The following is a 23486-nucleotide window of genomic DNA, read 5'->3' as shown; positions in this document are numbered from 1 at the left end:
CATACAGGGAAACCTCTTTAAAGTAATAATTATTTTAAAATCTTACCTCTAAATGTTATTAGGAGAGATTTTATTAACAGGACTACAGCAAATGTCAACATGATGCTTTACCAGTCAGGAGAAAAGCGCAGGTTTGCTGAAACAAGCAGTTCCTTATGTCATCTAGAGCTGCTGTTCGCTCCTCCTCCACTCTCATTACTCTATGAGGACCATTGGGTCTCTCTAAATTCAGAGCTGCTGCTTGATCCAAATTTGTATCTCATCAGTATATATTCAGGAAAACCATAAATGTACCAGTAAAGGTATGGAGTTAGTTAAATGTGCATTGTCTTGTAATGATACATCTATTTAATATAAAATACATAAAAGGAGAGAAACCGCTTTCCATTTGACAGCTTTTCTTTATTTGAAAAACTCAGCTTATTTTATGTGTTATTTCATCTGTTTAAACCTAATTAATTTATTGTTTATGAATGTTAAACTGGCCTGTTTATTATAATGATCATTTAGATAAATAGACATTTTAGTTTTCTTTTAAATTATGCTCTTCAACTATGTTCAATCTCTATGTAGGTACTACATTACACATGAGTGGTGGATGGTTTGAAGCTCTGTTTTTGTGTGAGTGTTGAGTGTGTTTGAGTCACAGTGGGCTGCAGAGCACAGTAGTACACAGCAGAGTCAGACACACACACATCCTGGATCATCAGAGGAACTGATCTTGATGTGGAGTCCAGTGTTGCATTAAATCTGTACTTAAAATCTTCATCCTCATCGCTCGATCCTGCATATCTCTTTAGCATATATTTTGGGAATTGATTTGCTTTAAATTGGTACCAGTAAAGCGTTGGGAATGTGCTGGTTTTGTATGTGCAGTCAATAGTCACAGTTTGACCTGCAGTAGCAGTTTGAACTTCTGTTGGCTGAGTAACACTATCCTCTGCTTGGCATTCTGAAAATCAATGCAAAATATTTGTAAAATTCTTCAGTAGCCTAAAGCTGAAACATAGAGATGATGGAATATAGAACTGATTACATACCTCTAGAAAATGAAAAAAGAATGAGTGAAAATCTGATCCAAGTAGACATTCTGTAACAGTTACTTAGCTATAATTTTTATACTGGTCTCAAAAAAGCAAAGAAAAGTCTCATGTACTGTACAAAGTGACTTTGGCAGCTTTGAACAAAGATGAACTCCACCCACTGAGGAGTATCTCACCGTGTTGTTAAAACAAGTATCACATGTCAGATGAGGATTGGATGTGTTGTGCTCACTGTTGCTTCATCTGCACATCTTCTGACTGGAACATCTCAATGGTTTCACTTAAAGTTAAATCTGCTCTGCATTTAAAATATATGAAGTAGCCTATATACAGGGTCAGTTAGTACACAATAGACCAGTACAGATCTTAAAGGGTTAGCTCAACCCAAAAATGAAATTTCTGTCATTTATTACTCTTCCTCATGTTGTTTCACACCCATAAGACCTTCGTTCATCTTTGAAACACAAATGAAGATATTTTTGATGAAATCTGAGAGGTATATGACTCATCCATAGACAGCAATTTAACCGACACTTTCAAGGTCCAGAAAGGTACTAAAGACATCGTTAAAACAGTCGACGTGACTGCAGTGGTTCAACTTTAATGTTATGAAGAGATGAGAATACTTTTTGTGTGCAAAACCAAAACAAAAATACTGACTTTATTCAACAATCTCTTCTCTTCCCTGTCATTATCCTTACGCAGGTGACGCAGTAAGCACAGTGAAGGCTTCTGTGTTTACGTCCGAATGCCGGCTCAGTATTGGCCAAAGCTGATCACGTGAGCAGCACGGCGCATGTGTGTGATGCTGACGCAGGAGCCGGCCAATAATGAGTCTGCGTTCTGACGGAGAACCTGGAAGCGCTGGATGTAAACAACCTATGAGAATGACACAAAAGAGAAGATAATGTTGAATAAAGTTGTTGTTTTTGTTTTGTTTTTGTGCACAAAATGTATTCTCGTCGCTTCATAACATTAAAATTGAACCACTGCAGTCACGTTGACTGTTTTAATGATGTCTTTAGTACCTTTCTGGACCTTGAAAGTGTCGGTTTGCTGTCTTATAGCGCTCGGATTTCATCAAAAAATATCTATTTGTGTTCCAAAGATGAACGAAGGTCTTACACGTTTGGAAAGACATGAGGGAGAGTAATTAATGACAGAATTTTCATTTTTGGGTCTATAACAAACTCTATAATGTTTCAAATGAGAAAATCAGCACATGCAAGTATACACAGTGTTATAGTGATGAGTGACCAAATGATCTTCAGTGGATGAAGCGGTCACTAGAAAGAGCATTGTTTCTGAAAATAGAGAGGGGATTTTTGTCGAAGAGGAGCTTAAGACTGCTTCAAGATCATTTGTAGAGTAACTGTTTGTCGCCCTCTTCTGCAGTGCAAGAGTTATTACAAGGTGACAATTTTAAAGTTAATGTTTGTTAAAGTTTTGTCTTGTCTTTAAGTAGGGTGAGATCAAATAAATTAGTTGAAATAATAACATAAAAATAATGTACCTTTTTTTCTGGTATGGTAAGTGAAACAGTAACATAATGATTAAATAAAGTTAATCATTATGCTGTAATTATTTTATTTATTTTAGATTAATAACTAATAGTGGAATTGAACACTATTACCATGCTAATAGAAATGAAAAAAACTATATATACAGCAAATATAAACCATCAGAAAGTGTAAGTGAACACCATAAGAGTTTTTGTGTGAGTGTTGAGTGTGTTTGAGTCACAGTGGGCCTCAGAGCACAGTAGTACACAGCAGAGTCAGACACACACACATCCTGGATCATCAGAGGAACTGATCTTGAAGTTTTGATGTGATTTGCAGTAAATCTCTTCCCAAAGTCTTTGTCGTTCTGTACATTTGTAGCAATTATCATCATCATGTTTTTGGGGATTCCGTTCATCTTTTGCTGGTACCAGAAGAGATACGGGGATGGATCACTGGTTTCATATGTACAGTTAATCGTTACTGATCCCCCTTCAAAAGCAGTTTGAACTCTTGTATTCTGGTCAACACTCTCCAGAGAGTCACATACTGGAAAAGAATTTAAAACATTATCAATTAATATTCTGCATGATTTAATATACGTATGGCAAATTTAGAGACTCCAAAGGATCCTACTCACCCCAGAAATACATTATAAAGAAGATAAAATGTCTTTCCCAGTGAGCCATTATAACTGTTAAATGATTGGAGTAAAGTGTGCAGATGTTTCAGCTCGTCTTTGATAAGCCTGTTTTAAATGCTGTCACACATATATAGGCTGGGAGGAGCTTGATCTGTTGAATGTTGTTCTCTTTCCTTGTAATTTTTTCTTTTCTTTTTAGTTCTGTATAGTGAAATTTCAGTAAAAAATAGTTTGTTCATAGTTTCTTCATAGCACAGTAATAAAGAGCTGAATCTGACAGAGCTCCTTCATCAATAGTGAGTGATGTGGACGATTGGGATGTAGTCGATTTAAACCGATGTTCTGATATAAACTCTTTATTCCTGCATGATTGAGCACCTTTATACAGTAAATATTCTAGTTCTCTGTTTGGATACTGTCTGTACCAGTAAAGCAAAACATAACTGCTGCTTGAATCATATGAGCAGCTCAGTGTCACAGACTCTCCTTCTCTTCTGATCATATTAGTGTCCTTTTTGCTGTCAGAAAACACACCTGCAATTAACAAAACACAATACTTAATGTTTTGAACCAAACCATGTAAAATGTTGAAAGTGTGTGTTACCTGATACTGCTATGAGAGTCAGCAGCAGAAATCTCTTCATGCTGATCAAACGGTTTTAAATAGTTTTATGTTTACAGACTTATGAGTTTGTTTTAGGAGTTTTTGTGTGATTATTCACTTACTGTTATTTTGAATGTTGGTTTGGATAAAGTAAAGCACTGGAGAGGGAGTTTGCTGATATTATAATGTGGGTGTGGCTAGTGACATCAAGACCCCTCCTATATGAAGTGTTTTTATATTATTTAATTATATATTATATTTTTTATATATATAAATATTTTTAAATAATTTGAATTAGTTTTTATTTTTTGTTTGTTTTCCTTTTTTCATTTTAATTTAAGTTTAAGTCGTAACACTTTACAATAAGTTTTCATCAGTAAAATACATTAGTTAACATGAACAATGAACAATACATCTACAGCATTTTTAATCTTAGTTAATGTTAATCTCAGCATTTACTAATAGCTTTTTAAGTTTAAAAGTTGAATCTGTTAACATTAGTAATGAACAAACATTAACATAGTAATTTTAGTTTGTTGCAACATTTTTATGTTTAAAATTTAAGTTTTTCCTCTAAGAGAAGGTGTGTGAAAATGTAATGATGTAATTTGTTAAATAATCTTATTATTATTTGGTCCTCTTTCACTCTAAGCAGGTGTTACCATATTGTGGTGTATATATTCTGTGTGGGTTATATGAGAGATAAATGTGGCTTTGTGTGTGAGTCTTTTGATTACTGTTGTTCATTTTTGTGTGTGAGTTTTTGTAAAGCCTCTCAGGCATTTTGTATCACTGGGCTCCTACTCTAAGAGCACAATAATAGAGAGCTGAATCTGACAGAGCTGCTTTATCAATAGTGATTTCAGTGGATGACTGGGATGTTGTTGACTTAAACCGTTGGTCTGGTATGTTCTCCTCACGGTTCCACGATCGAGCACCTTTCCACAGTAAATACCGAGGTTCTGTGTTTGGATACTGTCTGAACCAGTAGAGCAAGATATCATTGGCGATTGTACTGTATGAGCAGCTCAGAGTCACAGACTCTCCTTCTTTACTGATTATTGTGTCCTTGTCTTTTGGTCCAATGCTGTCAGGAAATACACCTGCATATAAAGACAACAAAATAGTCCATTTCATAAAGTCAATTTTTGTAATTTCATAGCTTAAAACACAAATTTTGAACCAATTTGAACAAATTTTAAATTTTGAACCAATGCATATGACTTGATAAGAGTACTTCACCTGATATTGTTATGACAATCAGTAATAGATGTTTCTCCATGTTCATGCTTTTGATCAGATCTGTTCAGATTTATGTTTTGAGCTTTACTTTCTGAATTACTTGGAGAGGTTGTCTGGTGGGTGTGGCTAGTGACATCAGGTCCCCCCCCACACACACACACACAAATACACATACACACACACACACACACACACACACACACACACACACACACACTATACTGTAGTTGATGAAATGTGAGTTGTAACACTTAGGAATACATGTATGGTACATTTTGTGCATTAACAAACACATATACAAAATATGTGCTTAAAATTCAAAAATCTGAAAATGTTCAAATTTTTCAATCTTGTGTAAATGTCACAGTATCACATTAAACTAGAGAATCTGCTGATTCAATGAAACCAGTTCTATCATTCATAAACATGGTCACAAATCAAATTATAAACCAGACATGACATTTTATTTTCTTATATCAGATTTTTGGTGAAATCATAGTGATTTCACTCCTGCAGCTCATTTTAATTAATTAAATTGATACAACTCAACCTGTTTCACTCGCCTGTTTTCCCTGTAGGTTTGTTTCTTTTGTTTTTGTGTGAGAGAGAGACGTCCTGTTAACACTGTGGGCCTCAGAGCACAGTAGTACACAGCAGAGTCAGACACACGCAGATCCTTGATTATCAAGGGGACGGATTTTGATGGTTTCACTTCAGAGTGAAATCTCTCCTGGTACTCCGTTCCATTCACTCCTCCTCCATATGAATTCCTTTGTAACACAAGTTTGGGAGATTCATTTGTTCTCTGTATGTACCAGAAGAGCTCTTGTGATGCTGAGCTTGTAGTATATTTGCAGTCCAATGTGATCAATTCTCCCTCAAATTCAGTTACATGTTTAAGTGGCTGATCAACTGAGTCTTCTGATTGACATCCTGGTAAAACACAAGAATAATTCTGTGACAATCATCATCATCATCATAAATACAGCCAAACATTTAAATAGTAACATAATTCATTCACATACCAAGAATAACTGATCCAAGTATTATTAATGTCTTCATCATCCATAATTTCATTGTTTGTTCTTCAAGATGATAGAGTGGTACCCAAAGAGCAGACGAATCAATCAGCAAAAGCAGAGTAACAGAAAAGAGAGTGATTCGAAGCCATTATTACATAAGGAAGGGAGGAGCTCCAAACACTGTTATCAGTATCAGTATAGACTGCATTTCTCCCTCTCCTGGTTTCTTTATGGAATTACAAAAAGAAGTTTCATTTATTTTTGTGATGTTTCTTCACATTAAATAACACAGCACTGAGACTGATATTTAATTTTTAATAGTTATTTTACAGTTATTTTAGCTGTACAAACACTGTCTGTTATGCTGCTTGATTTTGCAAACTGTTGTTTGTTATCATATTATTTTAATTTATTATCATAATCATAAACACACTGGTTTGTAGCATAAATTATTTTACCATTTAAAGCATTTTTGTTATTCTTCCAGTGATTTATAGTGGCTAATGAATCGGAAGTTCACACACATTCACAGAAAATAACTTACTTCTGCTTTGCGAAATGAGGAGGATAAACATCCCATACAACAAATTCTTCTAGTGTGATGTCATATCCTCTCTTCTCCACTCTCTTCATGTATTGTTCAGCAGGTGTTACCACATACAGTCACAGTGGTTTAGAAATATAAATGCTGTGTGATAAACATTTGATAACTGGCTTTTAAAGTAAGAATTTGAGATGTGAGTTTTTGTAAAGCTTCTCAGGCACTTTGTATCACTGGGCTGCTACTCTTAGAGCACAATAATAGAGAGCTGAATCTGACAGAGTCACACCGATAATAGTGAGTTCAGTGGATGATTGGGATGAAATTGGCTTAAACCGCTGGTCTGTTTTATGCTCTCCTCCATTTGATCGAGCACCTTGCCAAAGTAAATATGTCGGTTCTGTATTAGGATACTGTCTGTACCAGTAAAGATAGACATAACTGCTGCTAGCATCATATGAGCATCTCAGTGTCACAGACTCTCCTTCTCTAATGATCATATTAGTGTCCTTGTCATTTGGTCCAATGCTGTCAGAAAACACACCTGCAATAAAATGTAGCAATTGCACACTAAACATCAGCCTTTTCCATAAATCAAAACATCATAAAACATCATTTGATCTTTAAAGCATAAAATATATTCACCTGAAATTGTGAGAATCACTATCAGACAGGCCTCCATGTTAATAACTTAGATTAAATATGTTTTAATTGGGTTTTGATCACAGCTTTAGGAGGTTTTGCTGTTTATTATTTTTGAGATTCATACATATGCACAGCTATAAACTTTTGATAAATGAAATCAATGATGTAGATGATGCATGGATTTATTCTGCAGTGGGAGGGGCTCTGCTGTTCATGAATAGTGTGGGTGTGGTCAGTGACATCACAGCCAATCCTCTATCCCTTTTTCTTTCATAATGTAAATATACAGAGCAACAGTGTATATCAATTTAACTGATGTGAATTACTGTAAATGTAATCAATACTTATCAACATTGTTATGATAAGTTGATTTTTATGCAATTTATTCTTACTGTGGCTCTTAGAATAATCTACAAGGGAAATTATCTTCCGATTTTTATTAAACAATCATTGTTCTTCCTTACAGTTCATATTAAATCCATTTGGAACAGCTTCTAGTTTACGACTCCCCTTTCTTATTGAATATATTTTAGTTCACATGAGAAGTCAGATAACACAGTGTTAGTTTTGTATATCTATAGATTAAAACTTTTTTGCCTGATTATAATTTAAATTTACAACAAAAGTAAAGGTTTCAAATTTTTTTTACAGCAACTTGTTTTAGTTCATTATCATATCACCCCTCTCTACTCTCTTCTTGCATTGTTCAGCAGGTGTCACCACATTCTGTTATTTACAGTCTCGGTGGTACATGTGGTATTATACACATTTGATTACTGACTTTTAAAGCAAGAATTGTTTGTGTGAGTTTTTGTAAAGCCTCTCAGGCACTTTGTATCACTGGGCGTCAACTCTTAGAGCACAATAATAGAGAGCTGAATCTGACAGAGTCACACTGTCAATAAAGAGTTCAGTGGATGATTGGGATGTAGTCGACTGAAACCGCTGGTCTGTTTTATCCTCTCCTCCATATGATCGAGCACCTTTCCACAGTAAATATTTTGGTTCACTATTAGGATACTGTCTGTACCAGTAAAGTCTAACATAATTGCTGCTTGTTTCATATGAGCATCTCAGTGTCACAGACTCTCCTTCTCTGCTGGTTATATTCATATCTTCTTCTTTTGGTCCAATGCTGTCAGAAAACACACCTGGAAGTAATATAAGACACTTCACAAATACAATCTTTTCAATGAAACTAAAAAGGAGACATAAAAACACACATGCATATAATTGATGTAAAGCTCTGTACTCATACAGATATGATGCACTGCTTAACATGTATTTAAGAATTGATAAAAGTCTGATTTACCTGATATAATTATGAGGATCAATAAATACCTCTCCATGTTGATATTTCAGATTTGAAATGTTTTAAGAATTGTACTATGTTGTTTTGAATGATAAATTATACCATAATTAATAGTGTACATAAATCATAGGTAAATAATTGCCCTAGAGAACTGATATGCTTTATATTAATAATGTGGGTGTGGATTGTGATAAGACCCGCCTCCTTTTCTGCCAATACACATCAAACATCACTTTTAATCTGCTTGCTATTAATTCTATTTTAACATTAATTATATTTGTGAATTTAGATTATCAATGCAATGATAAAAAATAAGCTTTTGTAAATATACATGTGTGACAAAGAATGAAGTAAAAATGAATGAATGTGTCAGAATGGGGATCAACACTGATGAAGGTTTCTGTCTAAGAGCTGAGTGTGTTTGAGTCACAGTGGTCCTCAGAGCACAGTAGTACACAGCAGAGTCAGACACACGCAGGTCCTGGATCATCAGAGGAACTGAGTCTGATGACACTTCAGAGTGAAATCTCTTCTGAAACTCAGTGTCCTGATCTCCTCCATATTTGTTTTTCCTCAGCATGTATTTAGGAATGTCATTTTCTCTCTGGATGTACCAGAAGAGGTCTGGTGTTGTTGTCGTAGATGCAGTATATTTGCACTGTAATGTGACTGATCCTCCTTCGGGTTTAGTTACATGTTTATCTGGCTGATCAACTGTATCTGGTCTGCATTCTGAAAATATATTATATTAATGTTACAAATGGTATTATTCATTTAATAAATAACTTAAATTTACCTGAAGTAGCCTATACATACCAAGAATAAATGAAGCAAATATTAACGCTTCCAGCCATAGTTGCATTGTTTGATAGAGTGATATCTAAGCAGTTTGATTCAGTCGGTCTGAGAGAGAAGTCTGTTATTCAAAGCATTGGTTTGTTTCTGATAGTGAGGAGGATCTCAGTTCACTGTCAGATGAACATGGTTAACAATATAAATATACAGTGCATATCACCCTCTCCTGGGTTATTTTAGGTATTGCAAGGTTGAAATGCCATTTTCTCACTATAAACATGTCCCTACTTTGACATTATTCATTCATTTATTCATTTTTTCATAACACGTTGCATATTAATACTGATAGCTTTGAAAATGATTGGTTTCAGGGAGGATTTGTAATGTAATACAATACAATAATAAAACATATGAACATTAAACTTTTCATTGTTTTGTATAAATAAATAATAAAATGAAAACTGTTAATGGATTCCAGGTCAATGATAGGCCATGTAGTTAAAACAGAAGTTAGAATGTTATTGGAAGCATAAATCAACATATAATTTGACACTGTTTCATCATTATTATTATTATTATTATTTGAGATTTTTATGCTTGTTTTTTCATAATCAGTTATTTATTCTTCCTTAATTTACAATTGAAATGTATAACCATTAATGCAGCATAAAGCATAAACAGTGTTATATATACTGTAGGTAAACGTATACTGTAGATACTGAACCACTTTTTGATGTTCAACAGGTGTTACCATATCCTCTCATTTATAGTCTCTGTGGTTTACAAAAGAGATGTCTGTGGTTTGATACTCATGTGATTGCTGTTGATCAAAGCAGTAATAGTGTGTGAGTTTTTGTAAAGCTTCTCAGGCATTTTGTATCATTGGGCTTCTACTCTAAGAGCACAATAATAGAGAGCTGAATCTGACAGAGCTGCTGCTTTAATAATGAGTTCAGTGGATGACTGGGATGTTTTCGACTGAAACCGGTCTGGTATATCAGAAAATGTATCAGAGCTGTATGCTCGAGCACCTTTATACAGTAAATATTCTGGTTCTCTGTTTGGATACTGTCTGTACCAGTAAAGATAGACATAATTGCTGCTTGTATCATATGAGCATCTCAGTGTCACAGACTCTCCTTCTCTTCTGATCATATTAGTATCCTTGTCAACTGGACCAATGCTATCAGCAAATGCACCTGCAATACAATTTGAGAAATCACAATAGAACATTAAACCATCAGCCAGGTTCTCTTGCCAAAAACAGCATGAGATTTTAAAAGTGTAAATTATATCCACCTGAAACTGTAATGGCAATCACTAGTAGACATCTGTCCATGTTGATTCCTCAGTTTAAACAGGTTTTGATAATGGTTTAAGGTTAGCTGTGTATCTTTCTTTAAGGTTTATACATGTGCACTAAACTAATTGTGATAAATGATAAAAAAAAAACATTGAATAGATAAATGACTGCAGTGGGCGGGGCTCTGCAGGAGGAGTCTGACTGAACCACAGTTCCTGAATACTGAACGTCTCCTCCTCCTTAAGGATTCTGGATGTACTTTTAATACTTTTCAATGTCCTGATGTTTGTTTTATCAGTCTCTTCAAATACATTGATTCAGGCACTGAATGGTGAATCTCCTTATGGTGAATCTCTCTTTAGTGGCTTCTCTTGATTATTTTCAGCAACTGCACAAGAATTTAAGGAATGCTTCCCCCTGGTGGTGAATTGAGTGTATTAACCACCTCGTTTTTGGAGTTCATTTTCATAATTACATTTGTCAAGCTGTGATGTACTACATTTACATTTACATTTAGTCATTTAGCAGACGCTTTTCTCCAAAGTGACTTAATGACAAATGAGAGTAGTAGAAGCAATCAAATCAACATGAGTACAACAGTATGTAAGTGCCGTGACAAGTCATAGTTTCATCAGCAAAGTGCTCGTAGCAAGGCTTTTTTTTTTTTGTACTAAAGTCATGTGGGATGATCTAGTATGTTTTTGTCTGTTATTTTGATCCCTTTCTATTTTTCTTTCAACTGCCTTTATAACTTGAATAAAATGTCATTTGTAACCACACACAGGTGTTTCCACTGGTGTAATTATATTATGTGAATTATAGATTGTGGGTTTGATGTGGCTTGAGATCAAAGGGAAAAATGAATTTCAGTTTTTGTACAGCTTCACATAGACTTTGAATCACTGGGCTCCAACTCTTAGAGCACAATAATAGAGAGCTGAATCTGACAGAGTCACACTGTTAATAATGAGTTCAGTGGATGTTTCAGATGTAGTCGACTGAAAGCGAGGATCAGAGGGGTTCCCAGTATCACTCCATGAACGAGCATCTTTCCACATTAAATACTGAGGCTCTCCATTAAGATACTGTCTGTACCAGTAAAGTGTAACATAATTGCTGTCTGTTTCATATGAGCAGCTGAGGGTCACAGTCTCGTCTTCCTTCTTTATAACAGTTTCTTTATTTGGCCAAATCTTGTCTGCAGTCATCACACCTAAAACAAAGAAATAAGAAAATTACTGAGTCAAGTTGCACACAATAATTTCTTACACTGTTTTTCTGCATCACTAGAATGAATAAGGTGAATCATTTTGTACCTGAAGTCAGAAATAAAATCAGAAACAGGTGTTTTTCCATGTTTTCTACAGATCTCTTCATGTTCTCTGTGCTCCGATGCTAATGCTTTAGTTCAGAGCTCACAGAAGAGGCGTGTCTTCAGTGTCTTCATCTTTGGTTCAGATGCAGGTGATTGGTTGGAAGTGACAGTTTTGAACACAAACACAAGAGCCTTGAAAGAAAGAAATCAGAAAGTGTGTGATGGGGACCTATATGTGCTGGTTAAAAACCAAATACACCAACACATTCTGGATCATATAGAACTGCACTCTGTTAAAATTAAAGAGATAAAAATAATGAAAATAATTTAAATACTGTAGATCTGCTCTGCTTGAGTAGAACTTCACAAAGAGCACATTATTTATTGTTTATTACTGATAGGATTCTCACTTCATGAAATATGATTTTATAATATGTTTCTAATGGTTTAGTGTTGCTTTGACAAAGTTGGAGAGTTTTTATTTATTTTGCATGTTTTTGTGTGAGTGTTGAGTGTGTCTGAGTCACAGTGGTCCTCAGAGCACAGTAGTACACAGCAGAGTCAGACACACACACATCCTGGATCATCAGAGAAACTGATCTTGATGTGGAGTCCAATGTTGCAGAAAATCTCTTCTTAAAATCAGGCTCAGTAGTTCCTCCACCAAATATAGATTTATTCAGAATAAATGTTGGTGATTTGTTTGGTAGCTGTTTGTACCAGAAGAGATAAATATTATTATCTGCAGCTTTGGTAGAGTAATTACACGTTAAAGTAATTTGATCCTCTTCATTTGCAGTCATTTCTCTGAAGGCTGTTCAACTCTGTCTTGCCCCCAGCAAACTGAAAAATAGATTTAACTATTATTCATTTACATATATTAACTAACTCACATATAAACTAAAATAATTAAGTGTAAATTCTTACCAAAATTCTGTGCTGTGAGGAAAAGAGTACTAATCACCCATTTTTCCATTGCTGAGATAAAGATATTAATATTTTAACATGTATTCTGTCTCTCTGTCTTAGATCTGACTGAAGCTCTCTGTTTCATCTGTGCTTCTCTTCTCTAGGTATTTTAAGTCTTCAAGTCCTCACATGACTCGTGTCTCTTTGAGGAATGCTGCCTCCCTGTGGTGAATTTGTGTATTTCTAACATTTTTATCCAAAGTGACTTACAAATATGAAATAAAATCAGAAGCAATAAACCAAAGCAGTAACACAATACACCTATCATGCAGAACCTGATTATCAGATTTCTGCAAACACCAGATTAGTACCCTGTGGTTAGTAATGGTACAACAGTAATAAAAAAGTAATGAAACTATATTATATATTATATACCAGACTATATATATCGTCTGGTAAGTTTAAAACAGGTTACAATAAAAGACAAAATTAAAAATCTAACTTGGCAATATTTTCAACATTGTGAATACTCACACATAGTTTTTGTATGAGTGTTGAGTGTGTTTGAGTCACAGTGGGCCTCAGAGCACAGTAGTACACAGCAGAGTCAGACACACACACATCCTGGATCATCAGAGGAACTGATCTTGTTAATGTGTTTAGACTTGCGTTAAATCTCTTCTTGAACTCTTCCTCGTTATCTCCATATGCACCGACTCTGTTCAGCATGTATTTTGGGAATCCATTCACTTTTTGCTGGTACCAGAAGAGAGTTTGGGATGGATCGGTGGTTGTAAATGTACAATTGATTGTTACAGCTGCACCTTCAACAGCAGTTTGAACTCTCATATTCTGGTGGACGGCTTCCTCAGATTTACACCCTGAAATTTAGAAAACCATTTACCAATTTAATTCATTCAATCACTTATTCTCAAATTAAATATTTTAAAAAATCTACTCACCCAAGAAATATGAGATAAACAACACAAAATATTTTTTCCAGTGTGTCATCATAATACTGTAATTGTGCTGTGTAAATTAAACTAAATTGAATGAACAGCAGTTTTAACCCCCTTGTTGCTTCAGACTCTCTTTGCTAAAGTTACACTGAAGACATTTAAAACACCTGGAGGAGGAGACGGACTAAACCACAGTATCTGAATGCAGAGAGCTTAAAGGATTTGTGATTCATTTGGACACTTGCGTGTCATAGTAGTGAATATTTCACATAAAGTTTGATTGAATATATTTTAATCTTCTTTCATTTCTCAATTATATGGGAAAAAGTGCAGATTAATTAAACAGATAAAATAAAAATATGGAATAAAGTTGTTAGCTGAATTGGTTAAAGGGATAGTTCAGTTTTGTCATCATTTTTTTGCCTCATGTTTGTTCCAAACCGGCATGACTTTCTTTCCTCTGTTTAACACGAAATGATTTTTCAGAAATGTCTCAGTGTTTTTTGTCAATGGGAACCAAAACTGTTTGGGTACCAACATATTTCAAAATATCTTATTTTGTGTTCCACAGAAGAAAGTAAGTCATGTAGGTTTAGGACAAGATGAGGGTGAGTAAATCATGGGAGAATTTTCATTTTGGTGTGAACTGTCCCTTTAATATCATGCTTATGAAACTCTTTTTACATTGTGATTTATTTTCTCTTTTTTTATATTTATTGTATTTGGAGTTAGTGAATGTATTATGATGGCAGGATCTGTTTGTGGTTGATCTCAGTGTTCTTGTGTGAGAGTGAAGTGTTCTGTTGTCACAGCGGCTTCAGATCACAGTAGTACAGCAGAGTCTGACACACATCCTGGATCATCAGAGGAACTGATCTTGATGTGGAACATAAGATGGATTGGCCCAATTTTACAGTTGAGATTGAGAATATTCGGTTTTGATTATCTTCATCACCGTATGGAGTTATGCTCAGGAATAACTTTAAAACATGACATAAAGAAACTGCATTCACCTTATTTTTAACGTAAAAAATATGAGTACGGCCATTTGTAACTTGAATGTGTCAGGCTTCCCTTCTCATCTGCTTTGCAAAATAAGGAGGATAAACATCCCATACAACAAGTTCTTCTAGTGTGATGTCATATCCTCTCTTCTCCACTCTCTTCATGTATTGTTCAACAGGTGTTACCACATACAGTCACTGTGGTTTAGAAATATAAATGCGGTGTGATAAATATTTGATAACTGGCTTTTAAAGCAAGAATTGTGTGTGTGAGTTTTTGTAAAGCTTCTCAGGCACTTTGTATCACTGGGCTGCTACTCTTAGAGCACAATAATAGAGAGCTGAATCTGACAGAGTCACACTGTTAATAGTGAGTTCAGTGGATGATTGGGATGAAGTTGGCTGAAACCGCTGGTCTGTTTTATCCTCTCCTCCATATGATCGAGCACCTTTCCACAGTAAATATTCTGGTTCTCTGTTTGGATACTGTCTGTACCAGTAAAGATAAATATTATTGCTGCTGGTATCATATGAGCATCTCAGTGTCACAGACTCTCCTTCTCTGCTGGTTATATTCATATCTTCTTCTTTTGGTCCAATGCTGTCAGAAAACACACCTGGAAGTAATATAAGACACTTCACAAATACAATCCTTTCAATGAAACTAAAAAGGAGACATAAAAACACACATGCATATTGATGTAAAGCTCTGTACTCATACAGATATGATGCACTGCTTAACATGTGTTTAAGAATTGATAAAAGTCTGATTTACCTGATATAATTATGAGGATCATTAAATACCTCTCCATATTGATATTTCAGATTTGAAATGTTTTAAGAATTGTACTATGTTGTTTTGAATGATAAATTATACCATAATTAATAGTGTACATAAATCATAGGTAAATAATTGCCCTAGAGAACTGATATGCTTTATACTAATAATGTGGGTGTGGTTTGTGATAAGACCCGCCTCCTTTTCTGCTAATACACATCAAACATCGCTTTTAATCTGCTTGCTATTAATTCTATTTTAACATTAATTATATTTGTGAATTGAAATTATCAATGCAATGATAAAAAAATAAGCTTTTGTAAATATACATGTGTGACAAAGAATGAAGTAAAAATGAATGAATGTGTCAGAATGGGGATCAACACTGATGAAGGTTTCTGTCTAAGAGCTGAGTGTGTTTGAGTCACAGTGGTCCTCAGAGCACAGTAGTACACAGCAGAGTCAGACACACGCAGGTCCTGGATCATCAGAGGAACTGAGTCTGATGACACTTCAGAGTGAAATCTCTTCTGAAACTCAGTGTCCTGATCTCCTCCATATTTGTTTTTCCTCAGCATGTATTTAGGAATGTCATTTTCTCTCTGGATGTACCAGAAGAGGTCTGGTGTTGTTGTAGATGCAGTATATTTGCACTGTAATGTGACTGATCCTCCTTCAGGTTTAGTTACATGTTTATCTGGCTGATCAACTGTATCTGGTCTGCATTCTGAAAATATATGATATTAATGTTACAAATGGTATTATTCAATTAATAAATAACTTAAATTTACATGAAGTAGCCTATACATACCAAGAATAAATGAAGCAAATATTAACGCTTCCAGCCATAGTTGCATTGTTTGATAGAGTGATATCTAAGCAGTTTGATTCAGTCGGTCTGAGAGAGAAGTCTGTTATTCAAAGCATTGGTTTGTTTCTGATAGTGAGGAGGATCTCAGTTCACTGTCAGATGAACATGGTTAACAATATAAATATACAGTGCATAACACCCTCTCCTGGGTTATTTTAGGTATTGCAAGGTTGAAATGCCATTTTCTCACCATAAACATGTCCCTACTTTGACATTATTTATTTATATATTTTTGGCAACACATCGCATATTAATACTGATAGCAGCTTTACGTTTGAAAATTATTGGTTTCCAGGGGAATATTTCCAGCACATGGGTCTGAATCTAATACAGTCAGATAATATGAACATTACACTTTTCATTGTTTTGTATAAATTAATAATAAAAAGAAAATTGTTAATGGATTCCAGGTCAATGATAGTCCATGTAGTTAAAACAGAAGTTATTCCTGAATGTTATTGGAAGCATAAATCAATATAATTTGACACTGTTTCATTATTTATTTATTTATTTTTAATTTTTAATGTCTGTTCTTGTTTTTTCATGATCAGTTATTTATTCTTCCTTAATTTACAATTAAAATGTATAACCATTAATGCAGCATAAAACAAACAGTGTTATATATACTGTAGGTAAATGTTTACTGTAGGTATTGTAGGGGAACCATTTGATGTTCAACAGGTGTTACCATATCCTCTCATTTATAGTCTCTGTGGTTTACAAAAGAGATGTCTGTGGTTTGCCCTTATGGAAAGAAAATATATTTCCCCATATATGAATGATCAATATATTACATGATTTAACAGTATATTTGAAAATATACAGAAAAATATATTGCGTAAATATATTACAATATATTGAATAATACATAAGGAATTGCCGCTTTTCATATATTGAAAAATATGTGATAATATATTTACTAATATATCATAATGTATGCAATTTTATATTCAATAATATACTCCATAATATATAGATTTCTATGTGATCAGATATGGTACTGCATGCATAATATATTGCAGATATATTTACTCATGCAGTATAAACACATATATGGTAAAATATATTATGTAACACATTTCTTATATTTCATAACAATTTACATTTTAAACATTTCATATTTTCAAGCTAGTTAACAAAAGCACACCTACATGTACTAAAGTATCTACCAAAGAGACTATCACTGTGCTATAGCGTGCACAGTCTTTATTTTTTAAATAAAGTTAATATAGTCTTAATGGTATTCAGCCAATCATAAACCTAACCACAGGCTCTACTCTTCAGCACAGTGGTAACCCCAATAACGCACACATACCAGAAAACCTTTTAAATTACAAAATAATACAACTTTAAACACTAATAGATCTCCCCCTATATCAATATTGAGCAAAACACATGAAATAGCTCTTAATTTTAACATCTACTCTCCTTTAACAGTCAGAAGCAAAGCATGCTGGGAACTAGAAGTCTGTTGTAACCACTGATTGTAACTCATTCCATGAATGTGTGTATATATGTGTACAATACAGTCACATTTATATGGGAACATGTATGTGCAATATATGTACACAATAAAGGATGAAACTTTATGAATGTAATGCTATTTTTGTCTTCATTTATAAATATTTGATATGTATCAATATATAGCCATACATGGTCAATGCATATATTGCAGTATATTGAAAAATATAAGCAGTAGTTTCCCATATATGGAAATGTATTATGTGATATATCGCATTATATTTAGCAGTATATTCCCATATATTTTTGTTCCGTAAGGGTGATACTCATGTGATTGCTGTTGTTCAAAGCAGTAATAGTGTGTTTTTGTAAAGCTTCTCAGGCATTTTGTATCACTGGGCTCCTACTCTAAGAGCACAATAATAGAGAGTTGAATCTGACAGAGTCACACTGTTAATAATGAGTTCAGTGGATGATTGGGATGTTTTCGACTGAAACCGGTCTGGTATATCAGAATATGTATCAGAGCTGTATGCTCGAGCACCTTTATACAGTAAATATTCTGGTTCTCTGTTTGGATACTGTCTGTACCAGTAAAGATAGACATTATTGCTGCTTGTATCATATGAGCATCTCAGTGTCACAGACTCTCCTTCTCTCCTGGTCATATTAGTATCCTTGTCAACTGGACCAATGCTATCAGCAAATGCACCTGCAATAAAATTTGAGAAATCACAATAGAACATTAAACCATCAGCCAGTTTCGCTTGCCAAAAACACCATGAGATTTTAAAAGTGTAAATTCTATCCACCTGAAACTGTGATGGCAATCACTAGTAGATATCTGTCCATGTTGATTCCTCAGTTTAAACAGGTTTTGATAATGGTTTAAGGTTAGCTGTGTATCTTTCTTTAAGTGATAAATGATAGAAAAAAAAAAAAGAAAAGAAAAAAAAACGTTGCAGGAGTCTGTTCCTGAATACTGAACGTCTCCTCCTCCTTAAGGATTCTGGATGTACTTTTAATACTTTTCAATGTTCTGATGTTTGTTTTATCAGTTTCTTCAAATACGTTGATACAAGCACTGACCAGTAATGTTTTTGTGTGAGTGTTGAGTGTGTTTGAGTCACAGTGGGGTTCAGAGCACAGTAGTACACAGCAGAGTCAGACACACACACATCCTGGATCATCAGAGGAACTGTTCCTAATGTGGAATCCAGTTTTGCCTGTTTGGTAGCTGTTTGTACCAGAAGAGATAAGCATTTGCAGCGCTCATGAGGGTATAATTACACAATAAAGTCGCTTGATTTCCCTCAGCAGAAGTCTTTTCTCTTGAAGGCTGATCAACACTGTCCTGTCCCCAGCACACTGGAAGAGATGGGACATAAATTAAAAATCATTTACAGACACTCAAATAAATAAAGTGTAAATGATGAAAGGCTGATCTTACCTAAATCATGTGCCGTGAAGTAAAGAGAAATAATCACCCATTTCGTTGAAGAGAGTGAGAGAAAAACAACTAATGTGAGTCTCTCCTTATGGTGAATCTCTCTTTTGTAACTTCTCTTGATTATTTTCCAGTAACTGGGTAGATTTAGGGAAATGTAAAGTGGGAGGAGTTGGATCTAGATCCAACCCTGCCCCCTGGATCTCGTGTTCTGCTGTGCGGACCATCTCTTATTTTCAGCAACTGCACAGTGTCACACAAGAATTTAAGGGATGGAGTGCAGTGTCCATTGATAGATTATGTAAAATAATATTACATATGGTTCAGCCTTATATAAGATTTGAGGTATTAACATATTTTCATGCTGCCATTAATTTATATTTGATATTTAATTTTAAAATATGTCTGTTATATTGTTTGTAATATATGTCCACACCTATTGTGGTTAATGGTTTTGCATAATAACGATCCATAAAATGCAACCGAATCAATCAGATTAAATCAGAAGTAAAATGACATTTATTGGACTGATCAGACTTTTTTCAGGCAGACTCAAGCAGAGGAGATATCAGATGATACTGTAATGTTTAATCACATTTATTAAGCTGTGATGTACTAAAGTCATGTGGGATGATCCCTTTCCATTTTTCTTTCACTTGCCTTTATAACTTAAAATTTCCTTTGTAACCACACACAGGTGTTTCCACTGGTGTAATTATATTATGTGAATTATAGATTGTGGGTTTGATGTGGCTTGAGATCAAAGTGAAAAATGAATTTGAGTTTTTGTACAGCTTCACATAGACTTTGTATCACTGGGCTCCAACTCTTAGAGCACAATAATAGAGAGCTGAATCTGACAGTGTCACACTGTTAATAATGAGTTCAGTGGATGTTTGAGATGTAGTCGACTGAAAGCGAGGATCAGAGGGGTTCCCAGTACCACTCCATGAACGAGCATCTTTCCATATTAAATACTGAGGCTCTTCATTAAGATACTGTCTGTACCAGAAAAGTGTAACATAATTGCTGCCTGTTTCATATGAGCAGCTGAGGGTCACAGTCTCGTCTTCCTTCTTTATAACGGTTTCTTTATTTGGCCAAATCTTGTCTGCAGTCATCACACCTAAAACAAAGAAATAAGAAAATTACTGAGTCAAGTTGCACACAATAATTTCTTACACTGTTTTTCTGCATCACTAGAATGAATAAAATGGATCTTTTTGTACCTGAAGTCAGAAATAAAATCAGAAACAGGTGTTTTTCCATGTTTTCTACAGATGTGTTCATGTTCTCTGTGCTCCGATGCTAATGCTTTAGTTCAGAGCTCACAGAAGAGGTGTGTCTTCAGTGTCTTCATCAGATGCAGGTGATTGGTTGGAAGTGACACTTTTGAACACAAGAGCCTTGAAAGAAAGAAATCAGAAAGTGTGTGATGGGGACCTATATGTGCTGGTTAAAAACCAAATACACCAACACATTCTGGATCATATAGAACTATACTCTGTTAAAATTAAAGAGATAAAAATAATGAAAACAATTTAAATACTGTAGATCTGCTCTGCTTGAGTAGAACTTCACAAAGAGCACATTATTTATTGTTTATTACTGATAGGATTCTCACTTCATGAAATATGATTTTATAATATGTTTCTAATGGTTTAGTGTTGCTTTGGCAAAGTTGGAGGGTTTTTATTTATTTTGCATGTTTTTGTGTGAGTGTTGAGTGTGTCTGAGTCACAGTGGGCCTCAGAGCACAGTAGTACACAGCAGAGTCAGACACACACACATCCTGGATCATCAGAGGAACTGATCTTGATGTGGAGTCCAATGTTGCAGAAAATCTCTTCTTAAAATCAGGCTCAGTAGTTCCTCCACCAAATATAGATTTATTCAGAATAAATGTTGGTGATTTGTTTGGTAGCTGTTTGTACCAGAAGAGATACACATCTGCATTTGAAGCTTTGGTAGTGTAATTACACGTCAAAGTAATTCGATCCTCTTCATTTGCAGTCATTTCTCTTGAAGGCTGTTCAACTCTGTCTTGCCCCCAGCACACTGAAAAATAGATTTAACTATTACTCATTTACATATATTAATTAACTCACATATAAACTAAAATAATTAACTGTAAATTATGTTCTTTCTTACCAAAATTCTGTGCTGTGAGGAAAAGAGTACTAATCACCCATTTTTCCATTGCTGAGATAAAGATATTAATATTTTAACATGTATTCTGTCTCTCTGTCTTAGATCTGACTGAAGCTCTCTGTTTCATCTGTGCTTCTCTTCTCTAGATATTTCAAGTCTTCAAGTCCTCACATGACTCGTGTCTCTTTGAGGAATGCTGCCTCCCTGTGGTGAATTTCGGTGTTTCTAACATTTATAACCAAAGTGACTTACAAATATGAAATAAAATCAGAAGCAGTAAACCAAAGCAGTAACACAATACACCTATCATGCAGAACCTGATTTAACCAAGTGCAACATGTTCCTGGAACAACATTCCAATCAACCAATCAGATTTGAGGGTTTACAGTTTATGCCAAGTTTAGGCTTAGAGGTAGGGTTAGTTGTTCATAGTTGTTTATATATATATATATATATATATATATATATATATATATATATATATGTAATTATTATGAGTGTTGAGTGAGTTTGAGTCACAGTGGGCTTCAGAGCACAGTAGTACACAGCAGAGTCAGACACACACACATCCTGGATCATCAGAGGAACTGATTTTGATGTGGAGTCCAATGTTGCAGAAAATCTGTCTTTAAATTCATCCTCAGTAGTTCCTTTACCAACTGTAAATTCACTCAGAATGAATGTTGGTGATTTGTTTGGTAGTTGTTTGTACCAGAAGAGATATGCATTTGTATAAATGGTAGAATAATTGCACAGGAGAGTAACTTGATCTTGTTCATTTGCAGTCATTTCTCTGTAAGGCTGTTCAACTCTGTCTTGTCCCCAGCACACTGAAAAATATATAAAACTATTTATAATTTACATACATTGAGTACTGTGACTAAAACAGATACTGAAGTGTAATTGATTGTCTTTCTTACGAAAGTTCCGTGTTGTGAAGAAAAGAGTAATAATAATCAGTTTTTGCATTGCTGAGATGAAGAGATTATTTTAACATATATTCAATGAATGTGTCTCTGTATCTTTACTGAAGCTCTCTGTTTCCTCTCTGCTGCTCTTCTCTTGATATTTCAAGTCTTCAAGTAGCTCTAGGTCCTCACATGGCACACTGTCGATGACACTTTAAGTGATGCTGCCCCCCAGTGGTGAAATTATGTATTTCTAACACATGACCACATTATGTTTACATTTTGTAGCAGTGGACATACAGAGGACACAATTTTTGATATGAAGCCTCAGGGCCAGATTTACTAACAGTTTGCACCAGCACAAACCTTCTTTTTGGTGTGAAAAATAACAACAACAACAAAAGAAAACTACTGTCAGGATTTACTGAAGGCAGCGAAAAATTAGCGATGAAAATGCATGAAGTTACTTTTTGCGGCTGACCTCATTCAGTGCATATGTATTTGTACGAGTTTCTTTCACTTTCAGATGCAAAATTTAGGTGGGGAGAGTATTTAAATAAACAATGCAATGTGATTTACTAAAGTTTGCAGTTGTCAATTTACTGGCATTTGTACTATTATTTAATGCTGAAAAAAGCATATCTCAACTTATTTTGTGCTTGAAATGGCTGCATCTGTGTTCTTTCATTTTGTAAAACTTTTCACTCCCATCTGCACTCTTATAGGATTGGAGTCTCATGATAATTTACCCTGTTTAGTAAATCTGGCCTTTACCATCCAGAAACTTTTCAAAGAGTCATGCTGGTTCCAATCAGCTGAGGAAATACAGTAAAATGAAATAAAACAGCATGTGTCACAGTTAAAACAGAACAAGCCACAGGTCTTCATCAACACTGAAACCAATGTAAGATTGAAAATATCCAAAGATATTTTAAATGAACAGAGATATTTGCTTTACTGTTTCAACCCCCTCTCTCTTGCTACAAGGGCCATTTGGAAGGCACAAAGGTATTGATAGTGATCAAGACCTG

General features: G+C 34.7%; 1 protein-coding gene and 1 gene segment (V, D, J or C); both read right to left on the bottom strand.

Annotated features, from left to right (window-relative positions):
• Positions 1-6827: 6827 nt before the first annotated feature.
• On the bottom strand, positions 6828-8558 carry LOC127499144 (T cell receptor alpha variable 18-like). The segment is given in 2 exon segments: positions 6828-6955; positions 8226-8558. Coding segments are annotated over 2 exon segments (426 nt in total).
• A 3273-nt stretch (positions 8559-11831) lies between these two features.
• LOC127499100 (uncharacterized) lies at positions 11832-19440 on the bottom strand. The gene is made up of 6 exons (XM_051869222.1): positions 19437-19440; positions 19176-19317; positions 15158-15440; positions 13839-13905; positions 13460-13757; positions 11832-11865 (listed from the first exon to the last, which is right to left on the bottom strand). The coding sequence occupies exons 1-6, from the start codon at positions 19438-19440 to the stop codon at positions 11832-11834; spliced, it is 828 nt and encodes a 275-aa protein (XP_051725182.1).
• Between the last annotated feature and the right edge of the window lie 4046 nt (positions 19441-23486).

This window comes from Ctenopharyngodon idella, chromosome 2, assembly GCF_019924925.1.
Source record: "Ctenopharyngodon idella isolate HZGC_01 chromosome 2, HZGC01, whole genome shotgun sequence".
Taxonomy (NCBI): domain Eukaryota; kingdom Metazoa; phylum Chordata; class Actinopteri; order Cypriniformes; family Xenocyprididae; genus Ctenopharyngodon; species Ctenopharyngodon idella.
This window is presented reverse-complemented; position numbering and strand designations above follow the sequence as displayed.

Coding starts and splice junctions, on each gene's coding strand:
- LOC127499100 (XM_051869222.1), bottom strand. Junction 13,758..13,838: donor GTTTATCTCATATTTCTTGG/GTGAGTAGATTT, acceptor TCTAAATTTCAG/GGTGTAAATCTGAGGAAGCC. Junction 11,866..13,459: donor GCTGTGTACTACTGTGCTCT/GAGGCCCACTGT, acceptor TCTTTGTTTTAG/GTGTGATGACTGCAGACAAG.